Source organism: Pelodiscus sinensis, chromosome 18, assembly GCF_052426305.1.
Source record: "Pelodiscus sinensis isolate ZL-2025 chromosome 18, ASM5242630v1, whole genome shotgun sequence".
NCBI classification, from domain to species: domain Eukaryota; kingdom Metazoa; phylum Chordata; order Testudines; family Trionychidae; genus Pelodiscus; species Pelodiscus sinensis.
Genome location: NC_143069.1, coordinates 34752289 through 34771604, shown reverse-complemented (window position 1 = coordinate 34771604; position 19316 = coordinate 34752289). Strand labels below are relative to the sequence as shown.

Below are 19316 nucleotides of genomic sequence, written 5' to 3'. Positions count from 1 at the left end.
GGCCCCGATCCCCGCGGCGGGGGGGCCCGGCCCCGCGCCCTCCCCGCCCCCGCCGCGCTGGGGGGCCCCCCCCGCCGGCTCCCCGCCGCCGCCGGGCCCCGGGGCGGGCGCGGGGGACGCGCTGGCCGGGCTGGACGGGGCCCCGCTGCTGGGCGCGGGCGAGGCGCGGGGCGGGGCTGCTGCGCGGGGCCCGGGCTCAGCAAGCGGCGGCGCCAGGGGGGGCCCGGCCCGGGCAGCCCCCCCGAGCGCGACGAGGCCGGCGGCGGCGGCTGCAACAGCGAGGACGAGTACGAGACCGCGGCCCGCGGGGAGAGCCTGGACCCGGCCACGGCCGAGCAGGTCCGGGGCAGCGCGGGGCTGGGGACCCCCCATTCCGGGGTGTGCGGGGCCCCTCTTTCTGGGGGGGCTGGGGACCCCCCATTCCGGGGTGTGCGGGGCCCCTCTTTCTGGGGGGGCTGGGGACCCCCCATTCCGGGGTGTGCGGGGCCCCTCTTTCTGGGGGGGGCTGGGGGACCCCCCATTCCGGGGTGTGCGGGGCCCCTCTTTCTGGGGGGGCTGGGGACCCCCCATTCCGGGGTGTGCGGGGCCCCTCTTTCTGGGGGGCTGGGGGACCCCCACTTTCCGGGGCAGGCGAGGGCCCCATTCCGGGGTGTGCGGGGCCCCTCTTTCTGGGGGGGCTGGGGGACCCCCACTTTCTGGGGCAGGCGAGGGCCCCATTCCGGGGTGTGCGGGGCCCCTCTTTCTGGGGGGCTGGGGGACCCCCACTTTCCGGGGCAGGCGAGGGCCCCATTCCGGGGTGTGCGGGGCCCCTCTTTCTGGGGGGCTGGGGGACCCCCACTTTCCGGGGCAGGCGAGGGCCCCATTCCGGGGTGTGCGGGGCCCCTCTTTCTGGGGGGCTGGGGGACCCCCACTTTCCGGGGTGTGCGGGGCCCCTCTTTCTGGGGGGCTGGGGGACCCCCACTTTCTGGGGCAGGCGAGGGCCCCATTCCGGGGTGTGCGGGGCCCCTCTTTCTGGGGGGCTGGGGACCCCCACTTTCTGGGGCAGGCGAGGGCCCCATTCCGGGGTGTGCGGGGCCCCTCTTTCTGGGGGGCTGGGGGACCCCCACTTTCCGGGGCAGGCGAGGGCCCCATTCCGGGGTGTGCGGGGCCCCTCTTTCTGGGGGGCTGGGGGACCCCCACTTTCCGGGGCAGGCGAGGGCCCCATTCTGGGGTGTGCGGGGGCTGCGGGCCACCTCCTAGGGAGTATGGCGGCTGGGGGACCCCCACTTTCTGGGAGGGAGCTGCGGGACCCCTCCTAGTGAGTAGGGCATCTGGGGGGCCCTACCTTCCAGGGGCAGATGAGGGCCCCCTTCTGGGGAGTGTGGATCTGGAGGACCCCTACTTCCAGGGGCAGCTGGGGGACCCCTTCCAGGGAGTATGGGGGCTCCCGGCTTTCCGGTGTGAGCTGGGGGCCTCCCACTTTCTGGGGGGAGATGAGGGCCCCCTTCTGGGGAGTGTGGATGCAGTGGGACCCCTCTTTCTGGGGGGAGATGAGGGCCCCCTTCTGGGGAGCGGATGAGCTGCAGGACCCCTATTTCTGCAGGGACCTGAGGGACTCCTAGGAAGTATGCTGGCTGGGAGACCCCCACTTTCCAGGGGGAGCTGTGGGACCCCTTTCTGGGGAGTGTGGGATCCCTCTTTCTGGGGTGACCCAAGGGACCCTTTCTAGAGAGAATGTGGGCTGGGCCCCCCACTTTCTGGGGGGAGATGGGAGATCCTTTTCTGCAGAGTATGCAGGCTGGGGACCCCCTTCTGGGTAGTATGGGGTCTGAAGGACCCCCCACCTTCCAGGTGTAGCTGGGGAACCCTCTTCTGGGGGGCGTGGGGGCTGGGGGACCCTCACTTTCTGGGCGGAGCTGGGGGCCATCCACTATGGAGCAGATATCCTGGGGTGAGGGAGGGGGTCCTCTCTTTCAGAATGGGGAGATCTCTTCCCTCTGTCTGCTGGGGGACATCCCCACTCTGCCCTGGGGGACAGTAGGGAGGGGAGCGATGTAGTGGTCTGGTGCTGCCCCTTACGTTCCCCAGGCACGGGAAACGGGGGTGTATCCGCTGTGGGGGGAGGGGCTGGTAGAGGACATGGTGGCATCTACCCCGGCAGGAAGTGGGGTGCCCTGAGCTTGAGACACTGCTGTGGGGACATGTGGGGTTTCTCCAGCTCTGCCCCCACCCTGTAGGGTGGGTTCGAAAGGGGCCTGGTATTTAGCCCCATTTACTGGGGTCTGGGTGAAGGTCCCCTGCTCTCACCCCCCCCCCCCATGCTCATACTCACCCACTGATCTGTGAACCCGAGCAAGCTGTGGCCACCAGTGCCTGGGATGCAGGGACCCAGGCGTCTGGGCCTGTCTCCCCCTTGGGGGCAGGACTCGGGGGGGCCCGGGGCCTGGCTGTATCGGTCCCATCTGCTGCCCTGCTCTCACGCTCCCTCCTGCGATGGTCCCTCTCCTTCCGTCCATCCCGTGCGGCGAGGCCGTCGGAACACAGGCTGCTGGCGGGGGGCGCTCGCCTACTCAGGGAGCACTGCTGCGGCTCGAGTTGGCATGGCTCTGAGCTCTGGCGCGGAGGCTGGGCTGGCCTGGATTGCGACCCGGGGCCCTGGGCTGCAGCAGAGTTCAGCGAGGGCAGCCTAGCACTGGAGCCGAATTGGCGGAAAGGGTCTGCTCTCCCAGCTGTTAGGTGTATTACGGTAGTTCCTGGGATTCCCCTCGTGCCCCAGGCACTGTATGACTCTCTCAGGTGTATTACGGTACTGCCCCAGGCTGGGGGGTAAGCACCAGGCGCTATATGACTCTCTCAGGTGTATTACGGTACTGCCCCAGGCTGGGGGGGTTAGCACCAGGCGCTGTATGACTCTCTCAGGTGTATTACGGTACTGCCCCAGGCTGGGGGGTAAGCACCAGGCGCTATATGACTCTCTCAGGTGTATTACGGTACTGCCCCAGGCTGGGGGGGTTAGCACCAGGCGCTGTATGACTCTCTCAGGTGTATTACGGTACTGCCCCAGGCTGGGGGGTTAGCACCAGGCGCTGTATGACTCTATTAGGTGCATTACGGTACTGCCCCAGGCTGGGGGGTTAGCACCAGGCGCTGTATGACTCTATTAGGTGCATTACGGTACTGCCCCAGGCTGGGGGGGTTAGCACCAGGCGCTGTATGACTCTCTCAGGTGTATAACGGTACTGCCCCAGGCTGGGGGGTAAGCACCAGGCGCTATATGACTCTCTCGGGTGTATTACGGTACTGCCCCAGGCTGGGGGGGTTAGCACCAGGCGCTGTATGACTCTCTCAGGTGCATTACGGTACTGCCCCAGGCTGGGGGGGTTAGCACCAGGCGCTGTATGACTCTCTCAGGTGTATTACGGTACTGCCCCAGGCTGGGGGGGTTAGCACCAGGCGCTGTATGACTCTATTAGGTGCATTACGGTACTGCCCCAGGCTGGGGGGGTTAGCACCAGGCGCTGTATGACTCTCTCAGGTGTATTACAGTACTGCCCCAGGCTGGGGGGTTAGCACCAGGCGCTGTATGACTCTCTCAGGTGTATTACGGTACTGCCCCGGGCTAGGGGGCTTGCATCAGGTTCTGTATGTTATCTCTTAGGTGCATTACGGTACTGCCCCCCCCCCCCCCGGAGTCTGGGGGGTAGCACCAGGCGCTGTATGACTCTATTAGGTGCATTATGGTACTGCCCCCCCCACGGGTCTAGGGGGTAGCACCAGGCGCTGTATGATTCTATTAGGTGCATTACGGTACTGCCCCGGGCTGGGGGCTCCATGGGAGGGGCTCTGTGGGGCTCTGTCCATGGGCGTGCTGGTGGCTCCGTGGGGGGGAGTCCGTGGGGGGCCCAGGATCTTGCTGACGCCCTGCCCCCTTCTCTCCAGCAGGAGCACAGGTTCGAGAAGTCGCTGCGGGAGAAAAAAGGTTTCATCATCAAGCAGATGAAGGAGGACGGGGCTTGCTTGTTTCGGGCTGTGGGTAAGTCGGGGGCCTGCCCCCTCCAACTCCCCTAGGAAGTTGGGGCCACGCCTCTGTGAACAAGGAGCAGGAGATGTGGCCCTCCCCTTCACTGGCTCCAGGGGGATCCCCCCTTCCCGGGTCTCCGGGGGCTTGCTCGCTCAATGTGAGGCACTGCGGCGGCTGGGCAGGGAATCCTGTTGGGAGTGGGGGTTCACGACATGCCGGGGAGCAGAGGGGAGGGGTGGGCAGAGGAGCGGCCTGCTGGGTTATGTAGGGCTCCAGGGACGGGGCAGTGGAGAGTCTGGTTTGGAGACCAGGCCCCTGGAACAGGAGGAGCCGGGCTCTGTGGGGCGCGTGGGACGTGGCCGGGGCCCTGGGACGGGAGGAGCGTGGGACGTGGTGGGACGTGGCCGGGGCCCTGGGACGGGAGGAGCTGGGCTCTGTGGGGCGTGTGGGACGTGGTGGGACGTGGCCGGGGCCCTGGACAGGAGGAGCCGGGCTCTGTGGGGCGTGTGGGACGTGGTGGGACGTGGCCGGGGCCCTGGGACGGGAGGAGCCGGGCTCTGTGGGGCGTGTGGGACGTGGTGGGACGTGGCCGGGGCCCTGGACAGGAGGAGCCGGGCTCTGTGGGGCGTGTGGGACGTGGTGGGACGTGGCCGGGGCCCTGGACAGGAAGAGCCGGGCTCTGTGGGGCGTGTGGGACGTGGTGGGACGTGGCCGGGGCCCTGGGACAGGAGGAGCCGGGCTCTGTGGGGCGTGTGGGACGTGGTGGGACGTGGCCGGGGCCCTGAGACAGGAGGAGCCGGGCTCTGTGGGGCACGTGGGACGTGGCCGGGGCCGTTGGACGGGAGGAGCCGGGCTCTGTGGGGAGCGTGGGACGTGGTGGGACGTGGCCGGGGCCCTGGGACAGGAGGAGCCGGGCTCTGTGGGGCGCGTGGGACATGGCCGGGGCCCTGGACAGGAGGAGCCGGGCTCTGTGGGGCGCGTGGGACGTGGCCGGGGCCCTGGGACGGGAGGAGCCGGGCTCTGTGGGGCGCGTGGGACATGGCCAGGGCCCTGGGACGGGAGGAGCCGGGCTCTGTGGGGCGTGTGGGACGTGGTGGGACGTGGCCGGGGCCCTGGGACGGGAGGAGCCGGGCTCTGTGGGACGTGGTGGGACGTGGCCGGGGCCCTGGGACAGGAGGAGCCGGGCTCTGTGGGACGTGGTGGGACGTGGCCGGGGCCCTGGGACGGGAGGAGCCGGGCTCTGTGTGGCGCGTGGGACGTGGCCGGGGCCCTGGACAGGAGGAGCCGGGCTCTGTGGGGCACGTGGGATGTGGCCGGGGCCCTGGGACAGGAGGAGCCGGGCTCTGTGGGACGTGGTGGGACGTGGCCGGGGCCCTGGACAGGAGGAGCCGGGCTCTGTGGGGCGCGTGGGACGTGGTGGGACGTGGCCGGGGCCCTGGGACAGGAGGAGCCGGGCTCTGTGGGGCGTGTGGGACGTGGTGGGACGTGGCCGGGGCCCTGGGACGGGAGGAGCCGGGCTCTGTGGGACGTGGCCGGGGCCCTGGGACGGGAGGAGCCGGGCTCTGTGGGGCGCGTGGGACGTGGCCGGGGCCCTGGGAAGGGAGGAGCCGGGCTCTGTGGGGCGCGTGGGACGTGGTGGGACGTGGCCGGGGCCCGGGGACAGGAGGAGCTGGGCTCTGTGGGGCGCGTGGGATGTGGTGGGACGTGGCCGGGGCCCTGGGACGGGAGGAGCCGGGCTCTGTGGGGCGCGTGGGACGTGGTGGGACGTGGCCGGGGCCCGGGGACAGGAGGAGCCGGGCTCTGTGGGGCGCGTGGGATGTGGTGGGACGTGGCCGGGGCCCTGGGACGGGAGGAGCCGGGCTCTGTGGGGCGCGTGGGACGTGGTGGGACGTGGCCGGGGCCCGGGGACAGGAGGAGCCGGGCTCTGTGGGGCGCGTGGGATGTGGTGGGACCTTGGCAGGGCCCTGGGACAGGAGGAGCCGGGCTCTGTGGGGCATGTGGGTGGGGGTAGACGTGCCCGGGGACAGGAGGAGCCGGGCTCTGTGCGGCGTGGGGCAGAGCACTGTCCAGCAGACCCTAAAGGGGGGGCAGGGCCATGCTGGGGGAGCGGGGTCATAGGGAGGTGTGGGGGGTTGGGTGGAGGGGTGCTCTCCCCCTATTGAGTGGGGCCGGGCTGGGGGGTTGGGGCGGAAGCTCTCCCCTGTCGGGTGGGTCTGTGCTGGGGGGGTAGGGCCCTGCTGGGGGGGCTGGGCAGGGGGTGCTCTCTGCCACCAGGCAGGGCTGTTCTGGGGGGGGTTAGGGTCATGGGGGGGGCTGGGCAGGGGGCGGGCCCGTTCTCCAAAGGAGCCGTTGGCCCTATGTTGGATGACATCTCGAACCCACAATGCATCTGGGCTCCCCCGGCCCTGCACTCTGCCCCCTGTGTGTGAGTAACTCCCCCTATGGCAGGATGACCCCACCCCTTTCTCCGCTCTCTGCCCTCCCCCCCAGTTTGAGTGGCACAGACCAGCTGCCAAGCTTTGGGATGCACCCGACTGCGGTGGGGACCCCATCCTGGAGGGTAGGGGTAGCACACAGCTGGCTTCCCCGGGGGGCTCCCCACGCTGGAGGGGCCGTCCCTGCGCCACGTTACACATGGCTGCTCCGCCCCAGAAGTGGCTGCATCTCCGCCTTGCAAGCATGTCACTGCCTTTCCCCGGCTGCCCAGCAGGGAGCAGCGCAGGCCTGGCGGTGCCTCCGCCTGCAGCCCCGCCCCCTTCCACCCAGATAGAGCTGCCCCGCCCACTCCTGGCCAGCCCCACCTTTCCTGGAGCAGCGCAATCGGCGCCCAGCCTGTCCGTGTGGGGCGGGGGCGCCTGTGCGGGGGGTAGATTGAGTCAGGTGCAGAGAAAACCCAGACTCCCCGCCCCCTGCTCTAACCGCCAGGCCCCACTGCCCTCCCCGAGCCGAAGAGGACCCAGGCTCCTGACTCCCCGCCCCCTGCTCTAACTGCCAGGCCCCACTGCCCTCCCCGAGCCGAAGAGGACCCAGGCTCCTGAGTCCCAGCCCCCTGCTCTAACCGCCAGGCCCCACTGCCCTCCCCGAGCCGAAGAGGACCCAGGCTCCTGAGTCCCAGCCCCCTGCTCTAACTGCCAGGCCCCACTGCCCTCCCCGAGCCGAAGAGGACCCAGACTCCTGAGTCCCAGCCCCCTGCTCTAAGCACCAGGCCCCACTGCCCTCCCCGAGCCGAAGAGGACCCAGACTCCTGAGTCCCAGCCCCCTGCTCTAAGCACCAGGCCCCGCTCCCTCCCTGAGCGAGAGAGGGTCCGGGCGCCCCACCCCCTGCTCTAACACGCTGGCGCTGGGTGGCGGGCGGGCCCAGCCTGGCTGCTGAGCAAGGCCAGTTTTGCTGACTCAGAGGAGGTTTTGCAGTGTCATGTTTTGCTCCTGCTCTTCCCAGGCCTGGCAAGCCCTTGTCAGTGCTGGCTGCTCCCCAGACTCAGCCGCCCACGGGGCCTCTGAGCTAGAGCGAGGGGCCTGGTGTGTGCCTGCAGTTGCATGGCCCTGGGGACAGGGTGGAACCCCAGAGTCCTGGCGCCCAGCCCCCCGCTCTAACCACTAGCCCCCACTGCCCTCTTGGAGCTGGGCACAGAACCCAGGAGTCCTGGCTCCCAGCCCTTCCCCCCCCCCCCACCCAACCACTAGCCCCCACTGCCCTCCCAGAGTCAGGGATGGAACCCGGAATCCAGGCTCCCAGCCTCCCTGCTCTAACCATTAGAGACACTCCCCCTCCAGCCAAGTCCGCCCCCACGTCTTAGATGAAAGGCAGTTCTTCCCTCTCGTCAATTGCACGTTGGTTTCTCCAGCAGCGCGTCAGTTTCCTTCCTCAGGGGTTTCCACACACCTCTCCCCCCCCTCCCCGTGGAACGTTCCTGCCCCAGGCATCAGCACCTTCCCCCGGGTAGGGGGCAGGGAGCCCGGACTCCTGGGCTCTGTCGTGAGCCCACACAGGCCACCCCCCTGTTTTGATCGAAACTGAAAGATGCAGCCCACCCTGGCACCGGGCCATCCATCGGGCAGGTCGGGGCCCGGCGCCCCTGCTCTAGGCCTGTGGACTCTCGGGGCGCTAGCCAGTCGTTGGCTCGTCCAGTGGAGCCCCCCGGCCTCTGTGTGAGGCCCCGGCAGGGGCCAGTAGCCATCTAAAAGCTGGTCCCCCCCGCACTGTCTGTCGGGAGGGGAGGGTTGGGGAGGCTGCTCCTGGCGGCTCTGCCAAGCGGCCCTTGTCGGCTACGCAGTTAGGCAGAGAACCGCGGTTCCACATCCGCCGCGGGCTCTGCTCTCCGCTCAGCCCCTCTCCAACATCCCAGAGCCTGCCCCCTGCCCGGACGAAGGGCCCCCCAGCTTCGCCTGCTGTGGCTGGACCCCGAGCGCTCTCCTGGGATGCGGGGGAGCCAGCGGCCGGGGGAGCGTCCCCTCGGCGCTGGGGCAGAAGTGTTGCGCTCCATGGGCCTGCCCTCGCCTCACTGACGTTCCTCTTCCCCGGCCCCGGGGGCAATTGGCTGCTAAGAATAGTGGGTGCTGCAGCTAACCCCCCTCCCGACTCTAACCACTAGGCCTCACTGCTCCCCCCGAGCTGGCGAGAGAGCCCAGGGGTCCTAGCTCTCGCCATGTCCCACTTCTCCCAGGAGTGTTGTCTTGGGAGGTAGAACTGGTGCCCAGCTGCCCTGCTCCAGAGCTGGCTGCATCTCAGTGCCAGGAGAGCCGTCCCGATGTGCCGTTCCGTGTGGCGGTTCCTCAGCTGCTGTGCCCCAGAGGTGGCTGCATTAACCCCTGCGATCCTTTTGGGTGTCCCCTCCCTGTTTGCTGCGGCCCTGGGAGCATTTGTATATTCCCCACTCGCCCGCCTGGGCTGACCCCCGCCCCGTATGGCTCTGCAGGTCTGAGCGGTCGGGGGCGGAAATGAATCCGCACAGTGATTGTTGCTGACGTCGGGGGGGGGGGGGCATCATGAATTTCGGGAGGGGGAATTTAAAGTTGCTCAACAGGGCCAGGAGCTGAGATCTGAGCGGGAGACCGTGTTTTGATTGGCGTGGCAGGATCAGGTGACGTGATGACATCACCAGCCCTCGGATGCCTGGGTTCTATTCCCAGACCAGCTGGGAGGCCGCGGGCAAACCGCTGCCCTGCCCTCGGTGCCGCCATTTCTGCTCCCGGCCTGTGTGTGTCGCCCGGGAAGTCTGCAGGGCCAGAGCTGCTTCCCGCTGTGCGTCTGCGCCGCGCCCCCATGCCTGGCGGAGCAGGGCTCCATGCGGGCCCCTGATCCCACCTGTCCATTGCGAGGGCTCAGCTGGGAGATGGGCAGAGCATGTGACACCAGCACGATGGGGGCCCTGATATCGGGACAGGAGCCCCCCATTGCAGCTGGCACTTGTCGAAGCCCTGGGGCCGTGGCTGGTCTCAGCAGTGCCACGCGCTGCCCATGGTCTGTTCAATGCAATACAGCAGAATCCAGTTCTGCTGCATACCGTGGTGACGGGCGCTGCGCGGGGTCTATTAGGTGCGTTACGGTAGCGCCCGGGCGCGCTGGGTCTGGGTAGTAGCGGGCGCTGTGCGGGGTCTATTAGGTGCGTTACGGTAGCGCCCGGGCGCGCTGGGTCCGGGTAGTAGCGGGCACTGTGCGGGGTCTATTAGGTGCGTTACGGTAGCGCCCGGGCGCGCTGGGTCCAGGTAGTAGCGGGCGCTGTGCGGGGTCTATTAGGTGCGTTACGGTAGCGCCCGGGCGCGCTGGGTCCGGGTAGTAGCGGGCGCTGTGCAGGGTCTATTAGGTGCGTTACGGTAGCGCCCCGGCGCGCTGGGTCCGGGTAGTAGCGGGCGCTGTGCAGGGTCTATTAGGTGCGTTACGGTAGCGCCCGGGTGCGCTGGGTCCGGGTAGTAGCGGGCGCTGCGCGGGGTCTATTAGGTGCGTTACGGTAGCGCCCGGGCGCGCTGGGTCCGGGTAGTAGCGGGCGCTGCGCGGGGTCTATTAGGTGCGTTACGGTAGCGCCCGGGCGCGCTGGGTCCGGGTAGTAGCGGGCGCTGCGCGGGGTCTATTAGGTGCGTTACGGTAGCGCCCGGGCGCGCTGGGTCCGGGTAGTAGCGGGCGCTGCGCGGGGTCTATTAGGTGCGTTACGGTAGCGCCCGGGCGCGCTGGGTCCGGGTAGTAGCGGGCGCTGCGCGGGGTCTATTAGGTGCGTTACGGTAGCGCCCGGGCGCGCTGGGTCCGGGTAGTAGCGGGCGCTGCGCGGGGTCTATTAGGTGCGTTACGGTAGCGCCCGGGCGCGCTGGGTCCGGGTAGTAGCGGGCGCTGCGCGGGGTCTATTAGGTGCGTTACGGTAGCGCCCGGGCGCGCTGGGTCCGGGTAGTAGCGGGCGCTGCGCGGGGTCTATTAGGTGCGTTACGGTAGCGCCCGGGCGCGCTGGGTCCGGGTAGTAGCGGGCGCTGCGCGGGGTCTATTAGGTGCGTTACGGTAGCGCCCGGGCGCGCTGGGTCTGGGTAGTAGCGGGCGCTGCGCGGGGTCTATTAGGTGCGTTACGGTAGCGCCCGGGCGCGCTGGGTCCGGGTAGTAGCGGGCGCTGCGCGGGGTCTATTAGGTGCGTTACGGTAGCACCCGGGCGCGCTGGGTCCGGGTAGTAGCGGGCGCTGCGCGGGGTCTATTAGGTGCGTTACGGTAGCGCCCGGGCGCGCTGGGTCCGGGTAGTAGCGGGCGCTGCGCGGGGTCTATTAGGTGCGTTACGGTAGCGCCCGGGCGCGCTGGGTCTGGGTAGTAGCGGGTGCTGCACGGGGTCTATTAGGTGCGTTACGGTAGCGCCCGGGCGCGCTGGGTCCGGGTAGTAGCGGGCGCTGCGCGGGGTCTATTAGGTGCGTTACGGTAGCGCCCGGGCGCGCTGGGTCCGGGTAGTAGCGGGCGCTGCGCGGGGTCTATTAGGTGCGTTACGGTAGCGCCCGGGCGCGCTGGGTCTGGGTAGTAGCGGGTGCTGCGCGGGGTCTATTAGGTGCGTTACGGTAGCGCCCGGGCGCGCTGGGTCCGGGTAGTAGCGGGCGCTGCGCGGGGTCTATTAGGTGCGTTACGGTAGCGCCCGGGCGCGCTGGGTCCGGGTAGTAGCGGGCGCTGCGCGGGGTCTATTAGGTGCGTTACGGTAGCGCCCGGGCGCGCTGGGTCCGGGTAGTAGCGGGCGCTGTGCAGGGTCTATTAGGTGCGTTACGGTAGCGCCCGGGCCAGTCTACTGTCGCTTGCACCCGGGCCCCGAGCCGGCCTGGGCTTGCCTGGGCTCGCGTTCCCCCTCGGGGCAGGGGCCTGTGGGTGGGGCTGGGCGGGCCCGGAGGCTGCGGGGTGGGGGTGGGGGTGGGGGGGTCCTCACTGTGGGCCTGGGCATTTCCAGAGCCTGGCGTGGGCAGAGCTTGGACACCCCTTTGCTCAAAGCCCCAACCCTGGCCCCCAGCCCCCAGCCCCCTGCTCTGACCGCTACACCCCACTGCCCCCAGAGCCAGGCATGGCCCCTGGCCCCGGCCCTTCTGGACGGGAGGGGTGCGTGTCGTGCATCGGGTGGGGAGCCGGGAGCCCAGACTCCTGAGTCCTGCTCTTGGCTTCCCCCTCCCATCTGGCGGCTGTTTGCCTCAGTTGCCCTTTCTCTGGCCCCGCCCCCAGTGGGGGGGCAGTGTGTGCATGGGGGGAACGGCTGTGGTCTGTTGCTTCCTGTTTTCTTCTGCCCCCTCGCACCCAGGCGTGCGGGTTTGTGCAGAGCGGGGGTATAAATAGCGGCCCGGCCGACCGCAGCGCAGGCTTCTGGGAACCCCCCAGCGCCTCACGTGACTGCCGGGAGCTGCTGGCCAGCCCCCCCAACCCACATCCTTGTTTACATTGAATTGGGGTGAGTCACTCGCTCCCCTGATGCAGCACCCAGGGAGTGCGTCAAGGTGCTAGGCCTCATTGAGCACCCCTGGGCCTGTTGGATCCAGGACCGGCCTGGACCCAGGGGTCCTGGGCCTCAGCCCCCTCCACTCGCACCACTGTACCCCTCTTCTCCCAGAGGTGGGGGGAGGGCCCAGGAGACCTGCCCCCCACTCTGACCACTGTACCGCTCTTCTCCCAGAGGTGGGGGGAGGGCCCGGGAGACCTGCCCCCCACTCTGACCACTGTACCCCTCTTCTCCCAGAGGTGGGGGGAGGGCCCAGGAGACCTGCCCCCCACTCGCACCACTGTACCCCTCTTCTCCCAGAGGTGGGAGGAGGGCCCGGGCGACCTGGCTCCCCACTCTGACCACTGTACCCCTCTTCTCCCAGAGGTGGGGGGAGGGCCCGGGAGACCTGCCCCCCACTCTGACCACTGTACCCCTCTTCTCCCAGAGGTGGGGGGAGGGCCCAGGAGACCTGCCCCCCACTCTGACCACTGTACCCCTCTTCTCCCAGAGGTGGGGGGAGGGCCCAGGAGACCTGCCCCCCACTCTGACCACTGTACCCCTCTTCTCCCAGGGGTGGGAGGAGGGCCCGGGCGACCTGGCTCCCCACTCTGACCACTGTACCCCTCTTCTCCCAGGGGTGGGGGGAGGGCCCGGGCGACCTGGCTCCCCACTCTGACCACTGTACCCCTCTTCTCCCAGGGGTGGGGGGAGGGCCCAGGAGACCTGCCCTCCACTCGCACCACTGTACCCCTCTTCTCCCAGAGGTGGGGGGAGGGCCCGGGAGACCTGCCCCCCACTCTGACCACTGTACCCCTCTTCTCCCAGGGGTGGGGGGAGGGCCCGGGCGACCTGGCTCCCCACTCTGACCACTGTACCCCTCTTCTCCCAGGGGTGGGGGGAGGGCCCAGGAGACCTGCCCTCCACTCGCACCACTGTACCCCTCTTCTCCCAGGGGTGGGGGGAGGGCCCAGGAGACCTGCCCCCCCACTCTGACCACTGTACCCCTCTTCTCCCAGAGGTGGGGGGAGGGCCCGGGAGACCTGCCCCCCACTCTGACCACTGTACCCCTCTTCTCCCAGGGGTGGGAGGAGGGCCCGGGCGACCTGGCTCCCCAGTGCCCCCATGGGGGGTGTCATCTAGTGGAAGGTGGGGGGGCTGGGGTCTGTCTGCCTGCATTGCCGGTCAGGGCGCGTGGCCCCCCGAGGGGCAGTGCCAGGACAAGGCAGGGGCTGGGGTAGGCGGCGAGGGGTGAAGCCGGCCAAGCCGCGGTTCGGAGTCGCGGCACCCAGGCAGGTCCCGGCGGCTCACCCCCCTCGGGACCTCGGTGGGCGCGAGGGGCGTGAGCTCGCTGCGGCCGTGCCCCTGCCCGTCGGTTAGAAGTGGGAGGGGGCAGAGGCGAGAGGGGAGGCGGCTGGGAAGCCCTGACCGGTGGCCAAGCCGAGGGGCAGCGGCGTGTCCCCGGGCAGCGGGAAGGGTTTCTTCACCCGGCACTTGGTTAACCTGGGGAACTCTCTGCCGGGGGATACTGTGCAGGCCAGACCCATAACCGGGTTGCAAACACAGGGGGGCGGGTCCATCCAGGCTCTTAGCCAGGGCGGCCAGGGACGCGGTCCCCATGCCGAGCGTTCCCGCGGCCCCCTCTCCCGACACCCCCTCCTCTCTCGCAGCCGACCAGGTGTACGGAGACCAGGACATGCACGAAGTGGTCCGGAAGCACTGTATGGACTACCTGGTGAGCGGGGCGGCGCTCGCGAGGGCGGGGGGCGGGCCGACTGGACGGAGCAGCCAGCTCTGCGGGCAGGGGGCTGGCCCGTGGGGGGCGGGCCCCGGCCCCATTTCTGCCCCCCGAGGCAGCCGGGTGGGAGCCCGTGGCCCCCGCCAGCCCCCACCTGCGTGACGTCTCTCCCGGGCAGATGAAGAACGCCGATTACTTCTCCAACTACGTGACGGAAGATTTCACCACCTACATCAACCGGAAGCGGAAAAACAATTGCCATGGCAACCACATTGAGATGCAGGCTATGGCCGAGATGTACAACCGGCCCGTGGAGGTCTACCAGTACGGCACAGGTAGGGGCGGCCGCTCCCTAGAGTCCCAGCTGCAGAGGAGCAGCGCGCCTCAGTTTACCAGCCGTGCCGCGGCACTCGCGAGCAGAGCAGGCCCCTGGCTTCACAAGAAGCAGCACCTGTGCAAATACCCCTGCGTGCCTCAGTTTCCCTCACGCTCGGTGTTCTGGGACAGTCTCTGGTCTCCGTTCAGGGGCCGGGCGAGGCTCCGCCTGTCCCTCCTTCCTCTCTGAGAGTGGGTCTGGGCAGGCTGGCAGGGCTGTGTCTGTTCCCACCTCACGGGGTCCTAGAGCCAGTCCCCCACCCGGGCCATGCGCCCCCCCAAGCCCGGCTTCTCTCCCCTGCTCCGGGAGGGGGCTGGGGGCCCGGACGCCTGGGTTCTCCTGTAACAAGGCTGCGCCTGTGCCTGGCAGAGCCCATCAACACCTTCCACAGCATCCAGCAGAGCGAGGACGAGCCGATCCGGGTCTCCTACCACCGCAGCATCCACTACAACTCCGTGGTGAACCCCAACAAGGCCACCATCGGCGTGGGGCTGGGCCTGCCCTCCTTCAAGCCAGGGGTGAGGGGCCTGCCAGCCAGGGGGCTCGCAGGGAGGCGGGGCGGGGCCGAGGGCAGCCGGCGTCACAGCTGGGGCCAGGGTTGGAGGGGCAGGGCACAGGGTGGGATTGGGGGTGGGGCATTGCAGGGGATTGGGTGGGGCACAGGGCAGGCAGGTGGGATCGGAGCAGTTCAGGAGTGGGGTGCAGGCTCTGGGTGGAGCTCTGAGTGGGTGTGGCATCAGGCTGTGGGCGGGGCCAGGGCAGGCGCGGTTGGAGGGGGGCAGTGCGGGCTGTGGGCGGAGCTCTAAGGGGCGTGGCACTTGGCTGTGGGCGGGGCTAGGGGAGGCTGTGGGCGGGGCTCTAAGGGGCGGGGCACTGGGCTGTGGGTGGGGCCCAGGACAGGCTGTGGGCAGAGCTCTAAGGGGCGTGGCACTGGGCTGTGGGCAGATCCCAGGACAGGGCCCAGGGCAGGCTGTGGGTGGGGCACTGGGCTGTGGGCGGGGCACTGGACTGTGGGCGGGGCCCAGGGCAGGGCCCAGGGCAGGCTGTGGGCGGGGCTCTAGGGGCGGGGCACTGGGCTGTGGGCAGGGCCCAGGGCAGGCTGTGGGCGGGGCTCTAGGGGCGGGGCACTGGGCTGTGGGCAGGGCCCAGGGCAGGCTGTGGGCGGAGCTCTAAGGGGCGTGGCACTGGGCTGTGGGTGGGGCCCAGGGCGGGCTGTGGGTGGGGCTCTAGGGGCGTGGCACTGGGCTGTGGGCGGGGCCAGGGCAGGCTGTGGGCGGGGCTCTAGGGGCGTGGCACTGGGCTGTGGGTGGGGCCCAGGGCGGGCTGTGGGTGGGGCTCTAGGGGCGTGGCACTGGGCTGTGGGTGGGGCCAGGGCAGGCTGTGGGCGGAGCTCTAAGGGGCGTGGCACTGGGCTGTGGGCAGATCCCAGGACAGGGCCCAGGGCAGGCTGTGGGCGGGGCTCTAGGGGCGGGGCACTGGTCTGTGGGTGGGGCCCAGGGCGGGCTGTGGGTGGGGCTCTAGGGGTGGGGCCAGGGCAGGCTGTGGGCGGAGCTCTAAGGGGCGTGGCTCCCCTGCCCCCGGCAGTACGCGGAGCAGTCGCTGATGAAGAGCGCCATCAAGACGTCGGAGGAGTCGTGGATCGAGCAGCAGATGCTGGAGGACAAGAAGCGGGCGACCGACTGGGAGGCCACGAACGAGGCCATCGAGGAGCAGGTGGCGCGCGAGTCCTACCTGCAGTGGCTGCGGGACCAGGAGAAACAAGCCAGGCAGGTGAGAGCTGTGCCGGCCCCGCCCCCCGGGCCGCCGGCCCCGCCCCCCGGGCCGCCGGCCCCGCCCCCCGGGCCGCCGGCCCCGCTAATCCCTCGTCTCCCCCCAGCCCCGCAAAGCCAGCGCCACCTGCAGCTCAGCCACGGCGGCGGCGGCCAGCGGGCTGGAGGACTGGAGCAGCCGCTCCCCACGCCAGCGCAGCTCGGCCCCGTCCCCCGAGCACCCCGAGGAGATCCTCACCGCCAAGCCGCCCTCGCCCGGCACCGCCCTCGCGCCCCCCAAGCCCCCGTCGCCCTGCGCCCCAGGTCAGTGCCGTGGGGCGGGGGCGGGGGGGCCGCTCAGGGTCAGTCGCGAAGGGAGGACCCCTTGGCCCTCTGGCTGGGACAGGGGCACGGCCCCGCCCCGGGGGGCTGCCCGTCCGGCCGAGGAGCATCCACGCCCCCTACTAAGCCCCCATGTCTGCCCCCCAGGCACAAGCAGTCAGTTAGCGGCGACCCCGCCCCTAGTGTCCCTGTACCCTGCCCTGGAGTGCCGCGCCATCATGCAGCAGATGTCACCCACGGCCTTTGGTGAGTGTCCTACGCCCCTCCCTGCGCCCCACCAGAGCCGGCAGGGGACCCGGGAGTCTGCCCCCCCACGGCCCCTCCCAGAGCCGGCAGGGGACCCGGGAGTCTGCCCCCCCACGGCCCCTCCCAGAGCCGGCAGGGGACCCGGGAGTCTGCCCCCCCATGGCCCCTCCCAGAGCTGGCAGGGGACCCGGGAGTCTGCCCCCCCACGGCTCCTCCCAGAGCCGGCAGGGGACCCGGGAGTCTGCCCCCCCACGGCCCCTCCCAGAGCCGGCAGGGGACCCGGGAGTTTGCCCCGCCCCCCCCACGGCCCCTCCCAGAGCCGGCAGGGGACCCGGGAGTCTCCCCCCCCCCCACGGCCCCTCCCAGAGCCGGCAGGGGACCCGGGAGTCTGCCCCCCCCACACGGCCCCTCCCAGAGCCGGCAGGGGACCCGGGAGTTTGCCCCGCCCCCCCCCACGGCCCCTCCCAGAGCCGGCAGGGGACCCGGGAGTCTGCCCCCCCCCCCCACGGCCCCTCCCAGAGCCGGCAGGGGACCCGGGAGTCTGCCCCCCCACACAGCCCCTCCCAGAGCCGGCAGGGGACCCGGGAGTCTGCCCCCCCACGGCCCCTCCCAGAGCCGGCAGGGGACCCGGGAGTCTGCCCCCCCCCACACGGCCCCTCCCAGAGCCGGCAGGGGACCCGGGAGTCTGCCCCCCCCCACACGGCCCCTCCCAGAGCCGGCAGGGGACCCGGGAGTCTGCCCCCCCCCCCCACGGCCCCTCCCAGAGCCGGCAGGGGACCCGGGAGTTTGCCCCCCCACACGGCCCCTCCCAGAGCCGGCAGGGGACCCGGGAGTCTGCCCCCCCCCACACGGCCCCTCCCAGAGCCGGCAGGGGACCCGGGAGTCTGCCCCCCCCCACACGGCCCCTCCCAGAGCCGGCAGGGGACCCGGGAGTCTGCCCCCCCCCACACGGCCCCTCCCAGAGCCGGCAGGGATCCCAGGGGCCTCGCCCCACCAGAGCCGGCAGGGGCCCTGGGGGCCTGGCTCCCAGCCCCCCTACCACCAGATGACAGACGGGAGAGCTTGGAATGAGGCCCCGCCCCTGAGGCCGGTAGCCCTGCCCCCGCGGGCTGTGGGGTGTCCCTGCCTTTCCTGGCTGGCCCTGTGGGGTTGGGGGCAGAAAAGGGCCCTGCCATGGGGGGTCCCCTGGTGGGGGCGAGGGGAGGGCCAGTGGCTGGGGATGGGTTGTGGTCAGATCAGTTCAACTAGCTCCAATGGGGAGGGGCAGGAGGGACCCGGGGAGGCTGCAGGCGGGAGGGGCTCGTGGGGCAAGGAGGCTCAGGCCAGGGGCTTGGGGCCTGGGGAGACCCGGGGGTCAGGAGGGCCCGGGCGGGGGGGCGCGGGGGCTTGGGGCCCGGGGAGTCCCGGGGGGGGCGGGAGGGCCCGGGCGGGGGGGCCCGGGGGGCGGGAGAGCCCGGGTGGGGGGGCGCGGGGGCTTGGGGCCCGGGGAGCCCCGGGGGTCAGGAGGGCCCGGGCGGGGGTGCGCGGGGCCCGGGGCCGGGAGGGCCCGGGCGGGGGGGCGCAGGGCCCGGGGAGGCGGGGGCTTGGGGGGGTGCCCGGCGCCCCGCCCTCACGCTGCGCCCCACCCTCACGCTGCGCCCCGCAGGCCTGAACGACTGGGAGGACGACGAGATCCTGGCCTCGGTGCTGGCGGCCTCGCAGGAGGAGTACCTGGAGAGCATGAAGAAGGGCTCCGTGCGCCGGGACAGCGCCGCGGACAAGAGCTGAGAGGACTGGGACTCTGCCCGCCAGCCCGGGCCAGCCAGGGACCCTCCTTAGCGCACGGCTGGAAGGAAAAGAAAAAGTCCCCAACCCGCCTCGTGTGGTGTCTCCCTTCTCGCCTGCCCCCCACCTGGGGCGGGGCCGGAGCCGCCGCAGGGTGGAGGGAGGGTCTGCGCCGGGGCAGCCGCCTCCCCCGTGGGGGTTGGGGTGGGGCGTTTGGGCCTCCGGCTGGGGGTGGGTCAGAGTGCTCGGCCTGCAAGCGCTGAACCGGGGCCTGTCCCACCGGTGTACGCAGCCTGGTTCCCCCCCCCACCGGTGTACGCAGCCTGGTTCCCCCCCCCCCCCACCGGTGTACGCAGCCTGGTTCCCCCCCCCACCGGTGTACGCAGCCTGGTTCCCCCCCCCCACCGGTGTACGCAGCCTGAGTCCGCTCTTCCGCCCCCCCCCCCCCCACCGGTGTACGCAGCCTGAGTCCGCTCTCCCTCCCCCCCCACCGGTGTACGCAGCCTGAGTCCGCTCTCCCTCCCCCCCCACCGGTGTACGCAGCCTGAGTCCGCTCTCCCTCCCCCCCCCACCGGTGTACGCAGCCTGAGTCCGCTCTCCCCCCCCCCCCCCGCAACCGGTGTACGCAGCCTGAGTCCGCTCTCCCCCCCGCCCCCCGCAACCGGTGTACGCAGCCTGAGTCCGCTCTCCCCCCCCAACCGGTGTACGCAGCCTGAGTCCGCTCTCCCCCCAACCGGTGTACGTAGCCTGGTTCCCCCCCCCACCGGTGTATGCTGCCTGAGTCTTCTCTCTCCCCCCCACCGGTGTACACAGCCTGAGTTCCCTGCCTCCCCACTGGTGTACGCAGCCTGAGTCCTTTCCCCTCCCCACCGGTGTATTCAGCCTGGTTCACCCCCCCCACCAGTGTACGCAGCCTGAGTCCTGGCCCCCACCCCTGTGTTCATCACCCGTGTGCAGCCCCAGCTGTCCCTCAGGCCCTCAGCCGGGCGAGCGCAGCCCAGGGGGGCAGACTGGGCCCCGACAGGGAGAGGCCGAGGGTGCTGGGCTCCCACCCTCCCGCCTGCAGGCCAGGCCCTGGCCGACCCCAGCACCCGAGGAGCAGCGTGTGGGAACCTCCCCCCCCCCCCCGCAGAGGTGCCAAGGCCTGGCCTGGTGTAGACCCCTCTGCCCTGCAAGGACAGGGACTGGC

The 19316-nt window shown here is 70.7% G+C and overlaps 1 protein-coding gene across 2 annotated transcripts; it reads left to right on the top strand.

The window, feature by feature from the left end:
- Positions 1-117: 117 nt before the first annotated feature.
- Positions 118-18219, top strand: OTUD5 (OTU deubiquitinase 5). 2 transcript variants are annotated; one of them, XM_089770227.1, is made up of 9 exons: positions 118-339; positions 3922-4012; positions 13584-13648; positions 13830-13986; positions 14397-14545; positions 15612-15797; positions 15904-16099; positions 16265-16363; positions 18009-18219. In XM_089770227.1, the coding sequence occupies exons 2-9, from the start codon at positions 3976-3978 to the stop codon at positions 18128-18130; spliced, it is 1011 nt and encodes a 336-aa protein (XP_089626353.1). In that variant the 5' UTR covers positions 118-339; positions 3922-3975; the 3' UTR covers positions 18131-18219. The 2 variants fall into 2 exon arrangements, with proteins under 2 accessions (XP_089626353.1, XP_089626352.1); XM_089770226.1 differs by having other exon boundaries at positions 3919-4012.
- Positions 18220-19316: the final 1097 nt, after the last annotated feature.

Excerpts from the sequence above, each read along its gene's own strand:
- OTUD5 (XM_089770227.1), top strand. The coding sequence starts at position 3,976 with ATGAAGGAGGACGGGGCTTGCTTGTTTCGGGCTGTGG. Across the intron at positions 4,013-13,583 it reads TTGCTTGTTTCGGGCTGTGG|CCGACCAGGTGTACGGAGAC; the intron begins GTAAGTCGGGGG and ends CCTCTCTCGCAG. Across the intron at positions 16,100-16,264 it reads CCCGTCGCCCTGCGCCCCAG|GCACAAGCAGTCAGTTAGCG; the intron begins GTCAGTGCCGTG and ends TCTGCCCCCCAG.